This window comes from Nicotiana tomentosiformis, chromosome 2 (assembly GCF_000390325.3).
Source record: "Nicotiana tomentosiformis chromosome 2, ASM39032v3, whole genome shotgun sequence".
Lineage (NCBI taxonomy): Eukaryota > Viridiplantae > Streptophyta > Magnoliopsida > Solanales > Solanaceae > Nicotiana > Nicotiana tomentosiformis.
In genome coordinates, this window is record NC_090813.1 from 138,570,283 (window position 1) to 138,592,694 (window position 22,412).

Genomic DNA, 22,412 nt, shown 5'->3' on the forward strand with positions numbered 1-22,412 from the left:
TGAATATGCAGATCATCTGTCTCCCCGGTGATGTCGGGGTGCAATATCTCCAAATGTTGTCGAATAGCTGTCAAACTCATGCGACTGGCCCCTGAGTGTGCAATCTCATCCTGTGGCCTGAAACCAGTGAGCTGCTGCAGCATGTCCAAATACTGCCCACACGTCATCTCTCTCATGGCCTGAGCCAGTGCAATGGGCAGTCCATCAACATGCATCCCATATAAAATTTCCACGTCCTGCAGCGTGATGGTGGCCTCGCCAATGGGCATGTGGAAAGTGTGCATCTCCGGTCGCCACCACTCTATCAGGGCCGTGATCAAAGACTAGTCGAGCTGCAGCCGCTCGATCTCCAAAATCCTGTAGAAGCCCGTATCCCGCAGGCGCTGGACAACACGGGGATGGAGATCTCTGTCCTTCATAAAATCCCACATGTCGTCCACTCTCCTGGCGCGGAGAGTCTGGGCCAGTAACTCTCCCTCCCATACATAGGCGGATCTATGATCGCCCTGTAACATTAATAGCTCATCGGAGACAGGTCCGGGATGCATAGGCGGCACGTCCATGTCGTATACTGTAAATTAAACAACATTAATTGTATGTTTGATCTGTAAATTAAATAATTAGTTTTTATAATTATATAATATTTAATTGGACCAAGCTATTTAATTGGTCTGGGATCCAGGCTCGATATTTGATGCCTAGTAGGACCAAGCTATCCTGAGTTCTTGTGTGTGTCAATTTTATTATTTTCGTAATTTTGTATGTTTGTTTTGTAAATTAAATAATTAATTTTTATCATATTTAATTGGACAGAGTATATTCAGGCTCGATATTTAAGGCCTAGTAGCATCAAGTTATCCTGAATTCTTGTGTGTGTCAATTTTGATATTTTCATAATTTTGTATGTTTGTTTTGTAAATTAAATAATTAATTTTTATCATATTTAATTGGATAGAGTATATACCTATGGGTTCCAGGCTCGATATTTGAGGCCCAGTAGCACCAAGCTATCCTGAATTCTTGTGTGTGTCAATTTTGATATTTTCATAATTTTGTATGTTTGTTTTGTAAATTAAATAATTAATTTTTATCATATTTAATTGGACAGAGTATATTCAGGCTCGATATTTAAGGCCTAGTAGCATCAAGTTATCCTGAATTCTTGTGTGTGTCAATTTTAATATTTTTATAATTTTGTATGTTTGTTTTGTAAATTAAATAATTAATTTTTATCATATTTAATTGGACAGAGTATATACCTATGGGTTTCAGGCTCGATATTTGAGGCCCAGTAGCACCAAGCTATCCTGAATTCATGTGTGTGTGTGTCAATTTTAATATTTTTATAATTTTGTATGTTTATTTTGTAAATTAAATAATTACTTTTTATCATATTTAATTGGACAGAGTTTGTGTTTGATCTATCAGTATAAAAAATACTTAAACTAGAGGGATTCTACGCTAAAAGGCTCTAAATTTTACTACGCTAAAAGGGCACTAGTCTTTAAGCAAATAAATAATCTAAACTAGATAAAAACAATAAATACATTTTAATCACAAAACAAACACAAAACACTAATATCTTAGTCCGGATAAAAATAACATACTAGTTTAATCGCAAAAAAATACAAAACAACATGAAAACACATTCAAAACAACTAATATGCATTATTATACGAGTTTCGACATAAACTAAATCGGAATACCTCGATTTATGTTTTTCGGAAAGTCGATGAATTGAAAATTTGAGCCCGAAACGATGAAACCACAACAATAGAAGGTTTGGCTAGAATGTGGGACCTACAATCTAATCTTTTTGTATGACGGGTGGGATCCACTACAATTTTTTTAGAAGGAAATTTGGGAGGGGATCGGTTAAGAATTTTTAATTTGGGGGAGGGGGCATCTGGTTTGAGTGTGGGAAAGAAGGAGGGGGACCGTTTATTTATTTATGTATAGCCCTGTATAGCGCGGTTTACAGTGACGTTATATATATATATAACGCTCTTTTAAAGAGCGCTATATATAAAAATATCACTCTTTTTTTTAAACACACATTTTTATGACACTTGTCAAAAAAAAAAAAAACAACAAATGGGTTCTCGCTCCCAAAAAAACAACAAATGGGTTCTCGCTCCTATTAGAGTATGTGGATGGTACAAAAACAAAGTTTGAATGTCACATCAGATTCCAAAAGCTAACAAATATGATGACTTTATTTTTTTTGGGTTACTTTGTTGATGATTTTCTATAATTTTTATTTATCTCCCATCTCAATAACTACAAGACCGCGCCTTTAAACGATAGCAATTACGTTCTCTGACAAAACAATTCAACAAACGTAACAAAACCAACGTCCGGCTACTCCTCGGATAACCATTACACTCAGTTCCCAGACCGTCGCCGTCAATTGCCACCTGAAACTTCCAATTCCTCCCCCTCCACAACCGCCGGAAATATCAGCCAATCTCCCTTGGCCCCTATTTAGCGCTCATGGGTGAACAAACCCAAGTACAAGCAAAACCCGAAACCCAAACTCCACCTCAACCCCAACCCCAACCCAATTCCGACTCCACCCTTGTATCCAACTCTCCCGTTGATCTTCCCCCAAACCCCTCTAACCCTTCCAAAATCCCAATTCGACCCCAAAAAATACGAAAACTCTCTTCCCTCCCCTCCTCAAAAACCCCGCAAATCACCGCATCCTCCGCGACGCCAGCATCCACCAAGAGTCGCCGAAAGAGCACACCGAAATCATCATCTAGGGTTTTGCCCCAAATCATCAAACCCTTATCAGCTGACGGCGAAATCGACAATGCACTCTTACACCTCCGTTCAGCCGACCCGCTTCTCGGTTCCTTAATAGACACGCTTCGGGTCCCTCAATTTGAGTCATACCATTCTCCGTTTTTAGCCCTAAGCAAGAGCATTCTGTACCAGCAACTAGCTTATAAAGCAGGCACCTCAATTTACACACGCTTCGTGTCCCTTTGTGGCGGAGAAGATGCCGTTTGCCCTGACGTCGTCCTCTCCCTATCCGCTCAACAACTCAAGCAGATAGGTGTCTCGGGGCGAAAGGCTAGTTATTTATATGACTTAGCTCATAAGTATAAAAATGGGATTTTGTGTGATGATGCGCTTGTAAAGATGGATGATAAGTCATTGTTTACCATGCTTTCGATGGTGAAGGGTATTGGTTCTTGGTCAGTGCATATGTTCATGATCTTTTCACTGCATAGGCCGGATGTTTTGCCTGTTAGTGATTTGGGGGTCAGGAAAGGTGTGCAGTTGTTATACGGATTAGAGGAATTACCTAGGCCGTCGCAGATGGAGCAATTGTGCGAGAAATGGAGACCATATAGGTCAGCTGGGGCGTGGTATATGTGGCGGTTTGTGGAGGAGAAAGGGACTCCAACTACTGCTGCAGCTGCAATTGATGCTGGTAATGTGCAGCCGTTGCAGCAAATTCAGACAGGACAGGAGACACAGCAACATCAGTTGCAGCTTCTCGAGCCTATAAATGGCATTGGGAATCTTGGGTATTTGACTATTTTCCGCCTGAAGTAATAATAGTCGTTTCTATATTAAATTGTAGAGTGGTGCGTGGTCATTAATCCTGTCATTGTGATTGAACTTCGGTTGCCTTCCCGTTGCTTTTAAATTTGAATTCTTTTGCAGTCTATTAATTGCTCATGAGATAATCTGCAAATAGCTTGCACTGTGTTTTACATTCACTGCCCTGTTAGACAACAACCTGCATACATATTTTGAAGTAATTTCTTATCTCTTTTTTATGATAATATAGACAATATTTGGTTGTGGGTGGAAAATCCTGACTGTTGCTTCATTATATATGCTCACAATCATGGCTTCATAAAAATCGGTTAATGTTTGTTATGCTTGCTTGCATGATGGCTTTACATGAATAGCTTTCGAAACTATCAAAATGTTCAAACTGGAATCAAACAGCTTGTTGTATGACTAAAGAAGCTTTTCTTAAACTTTCTCCAGTGGTTGTAGTTGGGAAATTTTGTATATATGTCAAACTATCTTAAATTCTTTAGGTTTTGGATGTTGAGTTTGTTTTGGAAGTCATATTGGAGCTGAGGTGTATCAAATATTGGAAAAAAGATTCATCTGGAGAAAAAGAAACAGATTGAAAGAAGAGTAGACTTTTTACCTTTTGTGATAGACATATGCCTTGAGGAATGAGGTTGATTCGTGCTTGGTTGTGAAAATTTATGTATTTATATGTAAAATCAGGTGACTGTAGAGGGGGAAAAGATGGAGTATATACATTAGTGAGCATGAAGTGGGCTGCAGTATGTAGCACCAAATGAAGGAAGGGGGAGAGCAGATATGGTTGTTTTAGTGGTTGAAACAAAGTAGGGTACCACGTTATACAAAATGTCATAGTGTTTGATTCATATAAGCCCTTAAATTTATGAAATGATGGATAGTGGTGCGTAAAATTGAAAATGTATGCTTACATTTTACTTGTATGTATTAAATATGATTGCTAATTGTCAAAAACTTATTCATTAGTAAGGTTATCAATTCATTAACTGCACCATATTGCTATTTAAAATGTTCATTGCTGTCTTTTCCATATTTGTTTTGGTCTAAACCAAAACAAACTTATTCTTTCTTCTAAGTTCTAGCTATCGAATTTCTATGTTTATTCTGGTCATTTGGAAAGTAGAGAACCCAATTTAGGTTTACCTAATCTAACATGCAACCTATTAGCGCACATTTGTTGTGCATGTCTGTAATAGGTTCACTAGCCAAAGAACGGAAGGGTGTGGTCTAGTGTTCATAAAGTGGACGGAGAACCATATGAACCTATGTTCAAATCCCAATGGAGGCAAAAAAATACTAGGTGATTTCTTCCCATCTGCCTAAGGATTGGTGGATAGAGTTATTCGACATCTGTGTTGGTGGGAGGTTGCAGGTACCCGATGGAATAGTCGAGGTATGCACAAGTTGGTCCAAGCACCACCGTCATAAAAATATTAGTCCACTAGCCAAATTGAAGGGTCTCTTTGACCATGGACGTTCTTTATTATTAATCCTCCTCCCTCCCCTCCCCCCCCCCCACACCCAATTTAGATAATAGTTTATGACGGCAATTGACCCTAACCCTCAAGTTACGACAATCTATTTGCTAATGGACAGTTTCTTGATTTCATTTGCTGGTGGTGTTGGCCATGAACTCTACCTATGTTAGTTTTGCAAAGTATAGTTGGTTTTAAATCCGAATAGATAAAGGTTTAGTAGGTCGACGGCCAAAGTAAAATAGGCAACAACAACAACAACAACCCAGTATAATCCCACTAGTGAGGGTAGTGTGTACGCAGACCTTACCCCTACCCTGGGGTAGAGAGGCTGTTTCCGATAGACCCTCGGCTTCCCTCCTTCCAAGAACTCCCTACCTTGCTCTTGGGGTGACTCGAACTCATAACCTCTTGGTTGGAAGTGGAGGGTGCTTACCACTAGAGCAACCCACTCTTGGCCAAAGTAAAATAGGGCGACAGAATATTCAATTTGTTGGGACCTAGCCACCTAGGCAAGTCCCTGAATTGAGCAGAATGGATATAGAATGAATGGATATAAGATGATGGATATAGTCGACCTCAAATGATTTAGAATTAAAGCATTGTTGATTGATATATAGCTAATAGACAGTTATGTTGCTGAATTAATAGGTTGATGTGGGAACTACTGTAGAGGGCGTTCGGATTGGCTTTTAAAAGGTAGCTTATAAGCTAAAAGTCATAAGTTGGTAATACCCAATTTTTGGTTTTGACTTATATTTGTACTTTTCATGCCTAAAAGTAAGTGCTTTTAAGCACTTTTTATCATTGGCAAACACCACAAAAACTAGAAAAGTGCTTAAAAGCTAATAAGCACTTAAAATAAGCCAATTTAAACACCCTCGTAGTCTAATGACATGACTACTAATGTTACTGCTACAAAAATACAAGGGTATAGGACTGTCGCACCACTGGATCCTAGCATTCTAGGCATGCATGTGGGGCGTGGGACAAGGAAAAATAAACACAGATCTCAATCAGCCATGGCACGTTTTCAAAGACAAAAAGGCGACAAGTTAGACAAAACCCGTGAAAGATTTTCAAGGGATGATTTTAGTCAATGTTGGTGAGGTGGAAGACCTTGAGGTCTAGGATTTTAAAGGCCGAAACCGTCTGGTAGTGAGGTGCAGATCCTGGGGCAAGGATCCTAAATTCTTTCTGTGCCTTATGAAGAGGTTAGAGACAAATCGTAAATTTTTTGAGAGCATGCTCTTTGCCCTTGTGTATCTGTTGTTGTGATGGTGTTCATGTACAACAAGGCTTTAATCATCCCGTACCTAAGGAAATTGCTTAATTAAACATCATTAACTAGTTGCTTGATAGTAGTTGCCTAATTACTCCTACTCAGTGAATGGTTGCCAACTTGCCCCAGCCACTCTAGGCCTTTTTACCAATTTTCTGAGGTAAAGTAGATTCTTAAGAGAAAACATGACCCTTTTTTCTTTGTTTATATAATTTATGTAACCAGGCCATTTTGGCCCGATCCGCCGCTGGGCCAGCTACAATTTCCAGGGCGGATCTCTTAGATAAACTTTTAATGCACCTTTAATTAGTTTATCTACATTTTCTCTCATGCAAAAGGGTGCAAACGCACTCTTGGAGTCCTAAGAACCTTTAACCTTATTCCCTAAGCTAAGATTTGTTGCCTTTACTCTTTAAGCTCTATTTATTAATGAACAAATCAATTATACGAAGTAATATCATTAACTCAATCGAAGTAATAACCTTTAACTCTCAACCTTTTTTGAAAGATTTAGTTGTATAAATGACACTCCAAATGGATATTCCAGAATTGAAGAGTGTTTGGTGAGAAACTGGAGGAGTGTTATCCTCTTGAGAGATTGAGATTTGAGATTCTCAATCCAATTATTACACTTTTTTGCATAGTTGGCTGTTCCTATCTTCCTACATGAATGAGGTGTGCAATCAATTAGAACCCTGTTAGGTTAATATTTCTTTTGGTTTGTGCACCCCTTTTTTAATTTGCCCAGTTTTTCGCTACTGTTGGTATATTAGCATTGTTTTTCTTGCTCTGTTTTTCCTCTTTTTCCGATGTTATTCACTGATTCGTTAATTTTCTTTCCATAAGAATCTTTATGAAAGAAAAGAGGGCTGGATTAGAGCTGAAGTAATATAGTCGATTAATGTATCATGCCCAATTGGTGTGAGAATGAGGTGTGGCTGATTGATTGGAGTCTCCACCTTGTGCTTTATTGACTTGTTAGTATTCATTGTTGTCTATGTTTGAGGTTTTTATTTGGCATACAAGGATATTGATCTTTGCATCATTTAACACTTTGGTTTCAGGGCTTGCATTTGGAGCCAATGACCAAAAGTGTGCAGATGTCAGACTATTTACTTGGGCTGGAATGTGTATGCAAATAAAGAATTGGTTTCCTAAGATGCTGTGCACCAAAATTCTGTCGCAAGTGTCAGTGTTGAGCTAAGTTAGGTGCTGTAAAGGAATGTGCTAGATGGCAGAGCTTCATTTGTTTGATTGATGTGAGGGGCTGCACTTTCTTCGTATAGAGGTAATACAATGCTCACTATTTCTACCCCCTTCCTTCCCCTTTCCTTAATTCTCTTGTCCCATTTAAATGTAAAATCACGAGAATAAACGGCTTCAAACTGTGTTGTGATTTTTAGGAACGAGGTATAATAATATAAATAAACTTTACTATGATAGAGATTGAGCACTTGTCTTTGTTTCTGTCCCTTTTGGTCTTGTTTTTGAGGTTGAGATCCTTCTCGATTATTCTATGTGGGTTTTAAATGATGGCGTTGATCCCATGGCTTGAGTTCAACCAAAAATATTACATTTTTAATTCTGGACAGGGAAGCCTCATAAGATTCTTCTTTGTTGTGTTGCTGTCATAAAATAGCGTTCTTCGTTCCGTCGTCGATCTTCCAATAAATTTTAGATTTGATTGTATTATAGTGTATACCCGTTATGTACACAAAATTGGCAGTTATTCTATTTTCATCATAGAATGATTATTCAGTCTTTTTTCTTCGTTGTAATTTTTATCATGATTCAATCAAAATTTCTCGAATTCTTCTAATTTGTAACTTCACCGAAATCGGAATAGTTCCTATACTACTACATTAGTATGAAATCGAATCGTCTTGAAATATTTCTTATTTCTTATCGATTCCTGTCAAAAAGGAACAGTTGGAATAGAGGATGAAATATATGGTAGGGTCATGAACCAAGTTTTGTATTTTTTTTTTTTTTTTAAGTGTAGAAGGGCTAAAGGGGTGAAGCAATTATCCACAGAGTGTTGAAACTAAAAACAGCAGATGATCAAGAAACAATCATCGGGATGGCACCTATGGTATGAGTGCTTGTCACTTTGGGCTTCATTCCACAGTTGGCTGCTTGTTTTTCCTCCGGCATCAATATATATATATATATATATATATATATATATATATATATATATATATATATATATGTTCTCTGCTAGCCTTATCGGCGTTTCCATTTTCTTTGGTAGGTGGGAAAATAAGATATGCACGTAGGTATTCTCAACTCAAGCATTCACAATGATAGCACATTTAAAAAGTTGAGTTTTTTATAATTGTAAAGAACGAGTGTGTCAGTCTCATATCATCTTCAAGGCTCCTATATTTTACCTTCTACTAAAATTGTCTATGAGAAAAGTGAGTTAATGGCTCACCTGCATTTGATGTAAGACATATGTTTTTTATATATCATATTTATTACTTAATCATAAATAAATGCATGAAGTGAAATAATTTATTATCACTATTGCCATATACGCAAAACAAAAATGCCTTTAACAGTCGTACATCTTTTCAATATATAGAAACAGCAAAACTTTTATCTTGAGAAAGGAAAATAAAATAAGACAAACTTACGAAAAAGCATCAAAGTAAATTGAGATGGAACTAAATAATAACTATCCTTAGCTCAGAGACAAGTGACAAAAAGGTTATGGGGGATCACTTGATGTACCCGAGTTCAATCACTTAACAAGGACCTTTCTCACAGCATATTATTATGTTTGTTTTCTATTTTAAATTTTAGATTTCGGTACTTACATTGGAGCCTCAACTAATTTAAGGTCCTTTATAGGGGAAAGCGTGTTCTCTACTATTATATTTTCCATTTCTAATGCTCGAACCCGAAATCTCTAATGCCTAAGTGTAGAAGGATCATATCTATTTGTTGTGAATACAATCTTTGACGAAGCTGACAAAGCGGATGAGTTGGAAGTTGATGTGGCAATTGAGAATGAATTGGGTAATGAGGGGATGAAGGGCAATCTGGGTAGAGGCAAACGCAAGAAACAACCACCTGCAAAGCTAATGGATTATGTAGTGAGTTCTAAATAAAAGTGTGTGGGCCAGGAGTTAGTTATATATAGCAGACATAGGCATTGTAGTGAGGTAGGTAAAAAGTTGTTATGAAAATATTCCCTTCTCATCCCATTCCCTCTGTATCTCCAATCCCATCCCCTTCTTCTGCTTCTCACCTCCAGCTTCTTCTTATTGTCTTTTTTTAGTTGTAATTTCCAGTTGATATTTTCAATATAATCAAAGTTGCTGCTGTTACTTGCTAGTTTAGTAGCCCTTGCTACATTGGTGCTTTCATTCCTTTTATGTGCGATAACAATCTCAAAGCTGTGATGGGTTCTACGCTGGAACTGGTTGAGATTCGTTCCATCATGGATTCTCATCAGTCCGTGCTTACAGATCTGGCTGCTCAACTCGCAGCATTGAACGCTCGTTTTTCCCCTCTCGATGATTCTCGTCCCCACGCTGCCGGCGATACTATGCCGTTCACTGGCTCGTCGTCCTCTACGGCTCAACGTCATAAGCCTGCACGTATAGATTTTGGTCGATTCTTTGGTGAGGATCCGGATGATTGGCTTTTCCAGGCAGAACGTTATTTTGATTTCTATGGTATTATGGAGGAGGAACGTCTGTCTATTGCTTCCTTTTACTTGGACGGTGAGGCTCGAGCCTGGTAACGCTAGTTGTTTCGCAATAAGCAACTAAGTGATTGGCCTTCATTTACTGAGAAACTATTGGTGTGCTTTCGACAACGGGAGCTGGTTACACCGGAAGGTCGCCTCTCTAAGCTGATGCAGACCTCGACAGTGGAGGACTATCGTCGTCGTTTTGAAGCGGTGGCCACTGAATCTATGGCCTTACCAGAGCAGTTCACGGTACGTTGTTTTACTTCTAGGCTTCGTGAGGATATTCAATCTTCCGTTTTGGCCAAGAAGCCTAAAACTTTGGATAAAGCTATTCGGGTGGCCCAATTACAGGAGAGGCGTATTAATTTTGAAAAAGGCCAATTCAAACAGCCTTTAACCGGAGCCCAATCCAACCAGCCTTGGCCCGTACACAGCCCTTGTTGCCTACCCCATCTGCTCCAACGTACTCTACAATCCCTAACCCACGCCCAACATCTATGGCTCTTCCAGTACCCAAATCACAAACGTTGCATTCTCGTTAAACGTCTCACTCCTGCCGAACTTCAGGGTCGTCGGGAAAAAAGACTCTGTTATTATTGTGATGAGAGGTACTCTGCTTCTCATAAGTGTAAAAATCTTCCCCAGCTCCTTTTGTTAACTGAAGAGCACGACACTACCACTCAGTTACCGGAGTTGCAACTTTCTGACGAAGCTTTAGCAGAAGAACTTCAATGCCTTGAGGTGCAAGAGCACTCTTCTATTTCCTTCCATGCTCTAGCTGGCGGTCATGCTCCGAATACTCTTAGGTTTGCCGGCCATGTGAATGGTTCTCCGGTTCAGGTCCTCGTCGATGGCGGTAGTACAGAAAATTTCATTCAAACTAGGATCGCGACTTTCCTACAATTGACCATTGAATCGATTCCGAGTTTTTATGTCATGGTGGGTAGTGGACAACGCTTACGCTATGATGCGATTGTTCGGCAAATCCCCCTCACTATCCAAGGCTGTGAGCTCGTTTTGGATTTCTATGTGTTAGCCCTACATGGTGCTGATTTTGTTCTGGGGGTGTCATGGTTGGCCACTTTGGGCCCGGTTCTCACTGATTATGCCATGCATGTCCTTGAGTTCTCTCACAATGGCAACACCATGAGATGGCAAGGTGAACCACCAACTATGCTCCAACCAGTGCAATTGCACAGTTTGCGTCGTTTAGCTTCAACAGATGCCATCTCTTCATTTTTTCGGTTGGAACTAGTTCAAGAAGAACAAGTGGTTTCTGAGTTTGTGCCTACGGGGTCTCCACCTATCGAGCTTCAGGACTTACTCACTTCCTTTGTTGATGTTTTTCATAAACCCCAAGGCCTTCCCCCAGTGCGTCCTCAAGATCATGCGATCCATTTGTAGCCTGGTTCCGGTCCCGTGAATGTAAAACCGTATCGCTATCCATACTTTCAGAAACAAGTTATGGAACAACTGGTTTAAAAAATGCTCAAAGAAGGATGGTACCTGGCGTTTTTGTGTGGATTATCGTGCACTCAATGCTATCACTGTGCGCGGCCGTTTCCCAATTCCTACAATCGACGAACTATTTGATGAACTACATGGAGCTCAATTCTTCTCCAAACTGGATTTGTTATCAGGGTATCATCAAATTCGGGTACGAGTCGAGGACATTGAAAAGACAGCATTTAGAACCCATGACGGTCACTTTGAATTTTTGGTTATGCCATTCGGGTTGTCTAATGCACCATCCACTTTTCAAGCTACTATGAATTCTGTTTTTCGTCCCTACTTGCGCCGTTTTGTGTTGGTCTTCTTTGACGATATTCTCGTCTACAGTCCAACTTGGGCGGGTCATCTGGAACATCTTAGTTTAGTGTTGAAACTGTTACGCCAACACAGTTTAGTGGCGAAGCGGAGCAAGTGTTCGTTTGGGCAGACAACTGTTGATTACCTTGGAAGTGTACTATCTGTTCAAGGATTGGCTGTGGATCCTAGCAAAATTGCCATTATACAGCAATGGCCAGCCCCACGAAATATCAAGGAGGTCCGGAGTTTTTTGGGACTCACTGGGTATTATAGGCGTTTTATCCATCATTACGCTTCTATTGCTGCTCCTTTAACTGACTTACTGTGTCATGGTGCTTTTCTGTGGACTGAACGCGCACAAAAGGCCTTTGAAACCTTGAAAGCATGCTTGAGCTCTACCCCTGTCCTTGCTTTGTCCGATTTTAGTCATGAGTTTCAAGTGGAAACAGATGCATCAGGAGTTGGTATTGGTGTTGTACTGTCTCATTAGGGGCATCCTGTGGCATTCTTCAGTCAAAAATTAAGCCCCCGAATGCAAGGAGCTTCCACCTATCACCGTGAAATGTTTGCCATTACACAAGCTGTTAGTAAATGGCGTCAATACTTGCTTGGCAGAAGATTCACAATACTTACAGACCAACAAGCTCTCCGTAACCTTACCACGCAAATCATCCAAACCCCGGAACAACAGAAGTGGTTGTGTAAGTTAGTCGGATATGATTTTCGCATCCTATATCGCCCTGGGAAACAGAATTTAGCAGCTGATGCTCTCTCACGAGCCCCCGATGCTACTTATTTGGCCATTACTGTGCAAATACCTGCTCTTGTTGAAGAATTGAGGGAACTCAACAAGAACCACCCGGAGTTGCTTGACATTCAGACATCTATTATGCAACAACTAGACTCTGTCATTGACTTCACCTTTAGAGAAGGTCTTTTATTTTATAAAGGACGCTTGGTAATTCCTACTGATTCCCCTCTTAGACAACAACTTTTACAGGAATTCCATGCTACTTCCATTGGGGGACATGCTGGTATAGCTCGTACGCTGCACCGCATGGCCTCAAATTTTTATTGGAAAAATATGAGGAGGGATGTGCATTCGTTTGTCTCAACTTGTTAAATATGTCAACAAATGAAGGATATCCACCATCATCCAGCGGGATTGTTGCACCCCTTGCCTACGCCCGATTTGGTGTTTGAAGACATAGCAATGGATTTCATCACCTGCCTTCCAGCTTCAAGGGGCAAAGAAACTATTATGACAGTAGTGGATCGATTGACTAAATTCGGCCACTTTATTGCATTACCCTCAACATTCTCTACTCGGATTGTGGCTGAGGCTTTCGTTGTCGGAGTCATCAAGTTACATGGGCCTCCGAGATCAATAGTAACTGACCGAGACCCAAGATTTATCCATTCCCTTTGGCAGGAACTAAACAGGATGCGGGGCTCCACGTTAGCGATGAGCACCGCGTACTATCCCCAAACCGATGGCCAATCTGAAGCGCTCAACAAATGTGTAGAGCAATATCTTCGTTGTTTTGTGGCTGATTCTCCCTCTGATTGGGTGGCTATGTTACCATGGGCAGAATATTGGTACAACACAGCTCTACAAACTTCAGAAGGAATGACCCCTTTCCAGGCTCTTTATGATCGAGAGCCACCTACTATTGCTCGATATATATTGGGCAGCAGCAGTAGTGAACTCGTGGAGAAGTTCCTTGTGCAGCGTGATACAGTTTTGGAACTCCTAAAGCATAATTTAGCTAAGGCTCAACGACGGATGAAAGCCTTGGCTGATAAACATCGAACAGAACTACACTATGAAGTCGGCGAGTGGGTCTATGTGAAGCTTAAACCATATCGTCAACATTCTGTGCGACTACAAAAGCAACATAAGCTGGGTAGAAAATATTTTGGGCCATTTCGCATCTTGAAAAGGGTAGGAGATGTTGCCTATAAGTTGGAGCTGCCAGCGGCGGCTAGGATCCATCCTGTCTTTCATATATCCATGCTCAAGAAGTGTACGGGCCAGCCTGACAATTAGATTACACCTCTTCAACTGACTGATTTTGCTGCTGCTATGCCTCCAAGCGAGCTGAACCTTGAGGACAAGGTTCTTGTTGGAGATGGGGGTAATGTTGTGAATACAATCTTTGACGAAGCTGACAAAGCGGATGAGTTGGAAGCTGATGTGGCAATTGAGAATGAATTGGGTAATGAGGGGATGAAGGGCAATCTGGGTAGAGGCAAACTCAAGAAACAACCACCTGCAAAGCTAATGGATTATGTAGTGAGTGCTAAATAAAAGTGTGTGGGCCAGGAGTTAGTTATATATAGCAGACGTAGGCATTGTAGTGAGGTAGGTAAAAAGTTGTTATGAAAATATTCCCTTCTCATCCCATTCCTCTATATCTCCAATCCCATCCCCTTCTTCTGCTTCTCACCTCCAGCTTCTTATTGTCTTTTTTTAGTTGTAATTTCCGGTTGATATTTTTAATGCTGCTGTTACTTGCTAGTTTAGTAGCCCTTGCTATATTATTTCACCATAACCCTTTGTGGTTATTATGTTTATTCCTCGAGTACTTGTTGATTTTCGATTATAAAATCAAACTAAGTTGAGATTGAATTAGGATGCGTTGGTATCGACTGTTTGAATTGGTTTTAGGTGAAATGAGTGACGGATATAAAACTAGGGTAGCGGGTGCATTCGTAATTCGGGTCAATTGATTTTTTGGCCTTTTACAAAGTTGATTTTAGTTTTATGACCTTACCTCTTTTTTTACATACTGGAGATTTACTTTTACACATAAGAGATCTTTCATTTAATAATAAGAGATCTAAAAAAGATATTTTTTTAAATTCAACATTGTAAAAGGTTAAGAAGGCCTAAAACCTCTCGTAATTCTAGGTTTAACTTGTATGTATGTGCTACTTAATGTAAAAATAAACCCAAGTGTAATAACAGTTTGTAATGCTTTATTAATTATTCACTTTAACAGTTTGATCACTTGTTGTAGTAGCCATTATTGTACGTGGCACAGTTACAGAATCACACTAGTTCCAAGTTATTCCACGTTGCTTAATTTTCGACACAACCACTCAGTCAAATTTAATATCTGACCAACAAATTAAGAACCACCATCTACCCTTGTAACTTCTTTCAGACGGATATATTATTTAAATGAAGGCATACATCACTATTCCACTAGGACAAACGATTCTTTACACTGTCGATTCATATAAATGAAAAAACTCAATTCTCAATAGCTTGAGAATCCTTCTCAATAGGAGGAGCACGTGTTACTGAATTCCTTCTTCGCTGGAAGGGAACTTTAGTTCGGTGCATTCCCGCAGGTTCTTACACAATAGAAAAAGTGGAAAATGTATCATATCGTGTATATACATGTTTTTGTTTCTTTTACACGAGGATTCATTGAAAATGTTGTTATGAACGAAATAATCAGGTGTCATACGAAAGTTAGTATAATATATATTCAATGACAATAAATCATACAATAAAAGAGAAATATATTAAAAGAGACATAAATATTTAACGTGGTTCAGCCAATTGACCTACGTTCACAGACGGAGATGTACAATCCACTATAAAAAAGAGAGTATAAAATATCGAGAGAACAACCTCACAAAGAGACAGACACAAGTGGCAGACCAATACTTGTCCCGAAATTCTCCCCTTAAACAAGACTCTCAAACCCTTTATAGCTACATTGTGGGTGCTACTAAATGAGAAGAAATGATACTCAATTTATAGAAGTCCAAAACTTTTTCCTCCAAGAAAAAGGACTAGCCAAACATGGAGGAATTATATTTTTCTTTTCGTAAAATATAAAATCAATTTTGGTAAATATGTTGCCCTCCGTCAAGAAATAGAAAAACCAAATATGGTAAGAAAATCAGGACAACACATAACAATTCTCCCCTTTGGCCTGAATTTTCTAATAAAATAAATGCGATCCACCTTCTTTACATAACTTTCAACAAGTCGTATCTTCAAATCTCCACCACAAAGTTTGTCTCAACGTGAGTAGCACTCCATTCATTTTTCTCAGATGAAAATCATGATTATCATCAAATAGGTTGCGGCAAGAACTAAACCCGTCAAGATGAACTTGTCTTGAACCCCTCTCTGATACCACTTGTTAGATCGAAATCATCAGGTGTCATGCAAAAGGTGGTAAAGCATACATTCAATGACGATAAATCATACAATAAAGGAGAAATATACCAAAAGAGACACAAATATTTAACGTGATTCGGCCAATTGGCCTACGTCCACAAGTGCAGATGAGCAATCCACTATAGAAAAGAGAGTACAAAATATCGAGAGAACAACCTTACTAAGAGGCAAACACAAGTGAAAGGCTAACACTTGTCCCGAAATTCTCCCCCTAAACAAGAATCTCAAACCCTTGATGACTATATTGTGGATGTTACTAAATGAGAAGAACGGATCCTCAATTTATAAAAGTCCAAAACCTTTTACTCTGACTAGCCAAATATAAAAGAATTATATTTTTTTTTCGTAAAAGGTAAAATCAATTATGATAAATATGTTGCCCTTCCTTTAAGAAATAGAAAAACCAAATCTAGTAAGAAAATCAGGACAACACCTAATAATTTTAAAGGTTTTGGCCAGAAGAAGAGAGTTGACTTTGATGAAATTTTCTCCCATGTTGTGAAGATGTCTTCTATTTGTGTGGTTCTAGGCTTAATCGCGAGTCTAGATTTAGAGGTTTAGCAGATGGATATGAAGACCATTTTTCTTCATGGTGATTTAGATGGAGAGATTTATATGGAGCAACATGAGGTTTTTGTAACTAAGGGAAAAGAAAACTATGTCTGCAAATTAAAAAAGAGCATGTATGGATTAAAACACACTCCAAGGCAATGGTATTTGAAGTTTGAATTTGTCATAGAAAAATAAGGTTACAATAAAACTTCTTCATATCACTGTGTATTTTTCAAGAAGATAAACTTTTTCAGCAAGCTTATTTACAACGGAGTAATAAATGAACATTCGTAATATAATATATTTATAACAGTTTTTGTTTTTTTGGTTATTTTGTTGATGATTTTGGATAATATTTATTTATCTCCCGTCAAAATAACTACAAGACCGCGCCTTTAAACGATAGCAATTACGTTCTCTGACAAAACTGACAAAACAATTCAACAAACGTAACAAAACCCACGTCCGGCTACTCCTCGGATAACCATTACACTCAGTTCCCAGACCGTCGCCGTCAATTGCCACCTGAAACTTCCAATTCCTCCCCCTCCACAACCGCCGGAAATATCAGCCAATCTCCCTTGGCCCCTATTTAGCGCTCATGGGTGAACAAACCCAAGTACAAGCAAAACCCGAAACCCAAACTCCACCTCAACCCCAACCCCAACCCAATTCCGACTCCACCCTTGTATCCAACTCTCCCGTTGATCTTCCCCCAAACCCCTCTAACCCTTCCAAAATCCCAATTCGACCCCAAAAAATACGAAAACTCTCTTCCCTCCCCTCCTCAAAAACCCCGCAAATCACCGCATCCTCCGCGACGCCAGCATCCACCAAGAGTCGCCGAAAGAGCACACCGAAATCATCATCTAGGGTTTTGCCCCAAATCATCAAACCCTTATCAGCTGACGGCGAAATCGACAATGCACTCTTACACCTCCGTTCAGCCGACCCGCTTCTCGGTTCCTTAATAGACACACTTCCGGTCCCTCAATTTGAGTCACACAATTCTCCGTTTTTAGCCCTAAGCAAGAGCATTCTGTACCAGCAACTAGCTTATAAAGCAGGCACCTCAATTTACACACGCTTCGTGTCCCTTTGTGGCGGAGAAGATGCCATTTGCCCTGACGTCGTCCTCTCCCTATCCGCTCAACAGCTCAAGCAGATAGGTGTCTCGGGGCGAAAGGCTAGTTATTTATATGACTTAGCTAATAAGTATAAAAATGGGATTTTGTGTGATGATGCGCTTGTAAAGATGGATGATAAGTCATTGTTTACCATGCTTTCGATGGTGAAGGGTATTGGTTCTTGGTCAGTGCATATGTTCATGATCTTTTCACTGCATTGGCCGGATGTTTTACCTGTTAGTGATTTGGGGGTCAGAAAAGGTGTGCAGTTGTTATACGGATTAGAGGAATTACCTAGGCCGTCGCAGATGGAGCAATTGTGCGAGAAATGGAGACCATATAGGTCAGCTGGGGCGTGGTATATGTGGCGGTTTGTGGAGGGGAAAGGGACTCCAACTACTGCTGCAGCTGCAATTGATGCTGGTAATGTGCAGCCGTTGCAGCAAATTCAGACAGGACAGGAGACACAGCAACATCAGTTGCAGCTTCTCGAGCCTATAAATGGCATTGGGAATCTTGGGTATTTGACTATTTTCCGCCTGAAGTAATAATAGTCGTTTCTATATTAAATTCTAGAGTGGTGCGTGGTCATTAATCCTGTCATTGTGATTGAACTTCGGTTGCCTTCCCGTTGCTTTTAAATTTGAATTCTTTTGCAGTCTATTAATTGCTCATGAGATAATCTGCAAATGGCTTGCACTGTGTTTTACATTCACTGCCCTGTTAGACAACAACCTGCATACATATTTTGAAGTAATTTCTTATCTCTTTTTTATGATAATATAGACAATATTTAGTTGTGGGTGGAAAATCCTGACTGTTGCTTCCTTATATATGCTCACAATCATGGCTTCATAAAAATCGGTTAATGTTTGTTATGCTTGCTTGCATGATGGCTTTACATGAATAGCTTTCGAAACCATCAAAATGTTCAAACTGGAATCAAACAGCTTGTTGTATGACTAAAGAAGCTTTTCTTAAACTTTCTCTAGTGGTTGTAATTAGGAAATTTTGTATATATGTCAAACTATCTTAAATTCTTTAGGTTTTGGATGTTGAGTTTGTTTTGGAAGTCATATTGGAGCTGAGGTGTATCAAATATTGGAAAAAAGATTCATCTGGAGAAAAAGGAACAGATTGAAAGAAGAGTAGACTTTTTACCTTTTGTGATAGACATATGCCTTGAGGAATGAGGTTGATTCGTGCTTGGTTGTGAAAATTTATGTATTTATATGTAAAATCAGGTGACTGTAGAGGGGGAAAAGATGGAGTATATACATTAGTGAGCATGAAGTGGGCTGCAGTATGTAGCACCAAATGAAGGAAGGGGGAGATCAGATATGGTTGTTTTAGTGGTTGAAACAAAGCAGGGTACCACGTTATACAAAATGTCATAGTGTTTGATTCATACAAGCCCTTAAATTTATGAAATGATGGATAGTGGTGCGTAAAATTGAAAATGTATGCTTACATTTTACTTGTATGTATTAAATATGATTGCTAATTGTCATAAACTTATTCATTAGTAAGGTTGTCAATTCATTAACTGCACTTTTCCATATTTGTTTTGGTCTAAACCAAAACAAACTTATTCTTTCTTCTAAGTTCTAGCTATCGAATTTCTACGTTTATTCTGGTCATTTGGAAAGTAGAGAACCCAATTTAGGTTTACCTAATCTAACATGCAACCTATTAGCGCACGTTTGTTGTGCATGTCTGTAATAGGTTCACTAGGCAAAGAACGCAAGGGTGTGGTCTAGTGTTCATAAAGTGGACGGAGAACCATATGAACCTATGTTCAAATCCCAATGGAGGCAAAAAAATACTAGGTGATTTCTTCCCATCTGCCTAAGGCTTGGTGGATAGAGTTATTTGACACCTGTGTTGGTGAGAGGTTGCAGGTACTCGATGGAATAGTCGAGGTATGCACAAGCTGGCCCAAGCACCACCGTCATAAAATAGTTAGTCCACTAGCCAAATCGAAGGGTCTCTTTGACCATGGACGTTCTTTATTATTAACCCCCCCTTCCCCCCCTTACAGTTATTTAGGTAATAGTTTATGACGCCAATTTCCCTAACCCTGAAGTTACGACAATCTATTTGCTAATGGACAGTTTCTTGATTTCATTTGCTGGTGGAGTTGGCGATGAACTCTACCTATGTTAGTTTTGCAAAGTATAGTTGGTTTTAAATCCGAATAGATAAAGGTTTAGTAGGTCGACGGCCAAAGTAAAATAGGGCGACGGAATATTTAATTTGTTGGGACCTAGCCACCTAGGCAAGTCCCTGAATTGAGCAGAATGGATATAGGATGAATGGATATAGTCGACCTCAAATGATTTAGAATTAAAGCATTGTTGATTGATGTATAGCTAATAGACAGTTATGTTGCTGAATTAATAGGTTGATGTGGGAACTAATGTAGAGGGTGTTCGGATTGGCTTTTAAAAAGTAGCTTATAAGCTAAAAGTCACAAGTCAATGTTGGTGAGGTGGAAGACCTTGAGGTCTAGGATTTTAAAGGCCGAAACCGTCTGGCAGTGAGGTGCAGATCCTGGGGCAAGGATCCTAAATTCTTTCTGTGCCTTATGAAGAGGTTAGAGACAAATCGTAAATTTTTTGAGAGAGCATGCTCTTTGCCCTTGTGTATCTGTTGTTGTGATGGTGTTCATGTACAACAAGGCTTTAATCATCCCGTACCTAAGGAAATTGCTTAATTAAACATCATTAACTAGTTGCTTGATAGTAGTTGCCTAATTACTCCTACTCAGTGAATGGTTGCCAACTTGCCCCAGCCACTCTAGGCCTTTTTACCAATTTTCTGAGGTAAAGTAGATTCTTAAGAGAAAAACATGACCCTTTTTTCTTTGTTTATATAATTTATGTAACCAGGCCATTTTGGTCCGATCCACCGCTGGGCCAGCTACAATTTCCAGGGTGGATCTCTCAGATAAACTTTTAATTCACCTTTAATCAGTTTATCTATATTTTCTCTCATGCAAAAGGGTGCAAACACACTCTTGGAGTCCTAAGAACCTTTAACCTTATTCCCTAAGCTAAGATTTGTTGCCTTTACTCTTTAAGCTCTATTTATTAATGAACAAATCAATTATACGAAGTAATATCATTAACTCAATCGAAGTAATAACCTTTAACTCTCAACCTTTTTTGAAAGATTTAGTTGTATAAATGACACTCCAAATGGATATTCCAGAATTGAAAGTGTTTGGTGAGAAACGGGAGGAGTGTTATCCTCTTGAGAGATTGAGATTTGAGATTCTCAATCCAATTATTATACTTTTTTGCATAGTTGGCTGTTCCTATCTTCCTACATGAATTAGGTGTGCAATCAATTAGAACCCTGTTAGGTTAATATTTCTTTTGGTTTGTGCACCCCTTTTTTAATTTGCCCAGTTTTTCGCTACTGTTGGTATATTAGCATTGTTTTTCTTGTTCTGTTTTTTCCTCTTTTTCCGATGTTATTCACTGATTCGTTAATTTTCTTTCCATAAGAATCTTTATGAAAGAAAAGAGGGCTGGATTAGAGCTGAAGTAATATAGTCGATTAATGTATCATGCCCAATTGGTGTGAGAATGAGGTGTGGCTGATTGATTGGAGTCTCCACCTTGTGCTTTATTGACTTGTTAGTATTCATTGTTGTCTATGTTTGAGGTTTTTATTTGGCATACAAGGATATTGATCTTTGCATCATTTAACACTTTGGTTTCAGGGCTTGCATTTGGAGCCAATGACCAAAAGTGTGCAGATGTCAGACTATTTACTTGGGCTGGAATGTGTGTGCAAATAAAGAATTGGTTTCCTAAGATGCTGTGCACCAAAATTCTGTCGCAAGTGTCAGTGTTGAGCTAAGTTAGGTGCTGTAAAGGAATGTGCTAGATGGCAGAGCTTCATTTGTTTGATTGATGTGAGGGGCTGCACTTTCTTCGTATAGAGGTAATACAATGCTCACTATTTCTACCCCCTTCCTTCCCCTTTCCTTAATTCTCTTGTCCCATTTAAATGTAAAATCACGGCTTCAAACTGTGTTGTGATTTTTAGCAACGAGGTATAATAATATAAATAAACTTTACTATGATAGAGATTGAGCACTTGTCTTTGTTTCTGTCCCTTTTGGTCTTGTTTTTGAGGTTGAGATCCTTCTCGATTATTCTCTGTGGGTTTTAAATGATGGCGTTGATCCCATGGCTTGAGTTCAACCAAAAATATTACATTTTTAATTCTCGACAGGGAAGCCTCATAAGATTCTTCTTTGTTGTGTTGCTGTCGTAAAATAGCTTTCTTCGTTCCGTTGTCGATCTTCCAATAAATTTTAGATTTGATTGTATTATAGTGTATACCCGTTATGTACACAATATTGGCAGTTATTCTATTTTCATCATAGAATGATTATTCGGTCTTTTTTCTTCGTTGTAATTTGTATCATGATTCAATCAAAATTTCTCGAATTCTTCTAATCTGTAACTTCACCGAAATCGGAATAGTTCCTATACCACTATAAAAAAAAGAGTATAAAATATCGAGAGAACAACCTCACAAAGAGACAAACACAAGTGACACACTAACACTTGTCCCGAAATTCTCCCCTTAAACAAGACTCTCAAACTCTTTATAGCTACATTGTGGATGCTACTAAATGAGAATAAATGATACTCAATTTATA

The 22,412-nt window shown here is 39.0% G+C and overlaps 4 protein-coding genes across 11 annotated transcripts; all 4 read left to right on the top strand.

Moving 5' to 3' along the window:
* The first annotated feature begins 2,219 nt into the window (after positions 1-2,219).
* On the top strand, positions 2,220-7,776 carry LOC104097282 (DNA-3-methyladenine glycosylase 1-like). 3 transcript variants are annotated; one of them, XR_011414260.1, is made up of 3 exons: positions 2,220-3,539; positions 7,183-7,313; positions 7,401-7,776. XR_011414260.1 is itself a non-coding variant. In XM_070196157.1 (2 exons), the coding sequence occupies exons 1-2, from the start codon at positions 2,494-2,496 to the stop codon at positions 7,420-7,422; spliced, it is 1,092 nt and encodes a 363-aa protein (XP_070052258.1). In that variant the 5' UTR covers positions 2,220-2,493; the 3' UTR covers positions 7,423-7,776. The 3 variants fall into 3 exon arrangements, 2 of the variants coding, with proteins under 2 accessions (XP_070052258.1, XP_070052259.1); XM_070196157.1 differs by lacking the exon at positions 7,183-7,313 and having other exon boundaries at positions 2,220-3,563; XM_070196158.1 differs by lacking the exon at positions 7,183-7,313 and having other exon boundaries at positions 2,227-3,539.
* LOC104095170 (uncharacterized) lies at positions 7,484-14,416 on the top strand. 3 transcript variants are annotated; one of them, XM_070196155.1, is made up of 2 exons: positions 7,484-7,624; positions 8,334-14,416. In XM_070196155.1, exon 2 carries the CDS (start codon positions 10,205-10,207, stop codon positions 11,441-11,443), a length of 1,239 nt encoding a protein of 412 aa, XP_070052256.1. In that variant the 5' UTR covers positions 7,484-7,624; positions 8,334-10,204; the 3' UTR covers positions 11,444-14,416. The 3 variants fall into 3 exon arrangements, with proteins under 3 accessions (XP_070052256.1, XP_070052255.1, XP_070052257.1); XM_070196154.1 differs by having other exon boundaries at positions 7,485-7,624; positions 8,339-14,416; XM_070196156.1 differs by having other exon boundaries at positions 7,495-7,624; positions 8,371-14,416.
* Positions 11,808-12,338, top strand: LOC138905700 (uncharacterized mitochondrial protein AtMg00860-like). Its single transcript, XM_070194221.1, has one exon. It carries the CDS (start codon positions 11,808-11,810, stop codon positions 12,336-12,338), a length of 531 nt encoding a protein of 176 aa, XP_070050322.1.
* A 2,585-nt stretch (positions 14,417-17,001) lies between the features above and the next one.
* On the top strand, positions 17,002-21,827 carry LOC104097283 (alkylbase DNA glycosidase-like protein mag2). 4 transcript variants are annotated; one of them, XR_011414261.1, is made up of 3 exons: positions 17,018-18,251; positions 21,244-21,374; positions 21,462-21,827. XR_011414261.1 is itself a non-coding variant. In XM_070196161.1 (2 exons), the coding sequence occupies exons 1-2, from the start codon at positions 17,206-17,208 to the stop codon at positions 21,481-21,483; spliced, it is 1,068 nt and encodes a 355-aa protein (XP_070052262.1). In that variant the 5' UTR covers positions 17,002-17,205; the 3' UTR covers positions 21,484-21,827. The 4 variants fall into 4 exon arrangements, 3 of the variants coding, with proteins under 3 accessions (XP_070052262.1, XP_070052261.1, XP_070052260.1); XM_070196161.1 differs by lacking the exon at positions 21,244-21,374 and having other exon boundaries at positions 17,002-18,251; XM_070196160.1 differs by lacking the exon at positions 21,244-21,374 and having other exon boundaries at positions 17,018-18,311.
* Positions 21,828-22,412: the final 585 nt, after the last annotated feature.

Coding starts and splice junctions, on each gene's coding strand:
- LOC104095170 (XM_070196155.1), top strand. CDS start 10,205: ATGCAGACCTCGACAGTGGAGGACTATCGTCGTCGTTTTGAAGCGGTG.
- LOC104097282 (XM_070196157.1), top strand. CDS start 2,494: ATGGGTGAACAAACCCAAGTACAAGCAAAACCCGAAACCCAAACTCCA. Junction 3,564..7,400: donor TTGACTATTTTCCGCCTGAA/GTAATAATAGTC, acceptor CTTTGGTTTCAG/GGCTTGCATTTGGAGCCAAT.
- LOC104097283 (XM_070196159.1), top strand. CDS start 17,206: ATGGGTGAACAAACCCAAGTACAAGCAAAACCCGAAACCCAAACTCCA. Junction 18,276..21,461: donor TTGACTATTTTCCGCCTGAA/GTAATAATAGTC, acceptor CTTTGGTTTCAG/GGCTTGCATTTGGAGCCAAT.
- LOC138905700 (XM_070194221.1), top strand. CDS start 11,808: ATGAATTCTGTTTTTCGTCCCTACTTGCGCCGTTTTGTGTTGGTCTTC.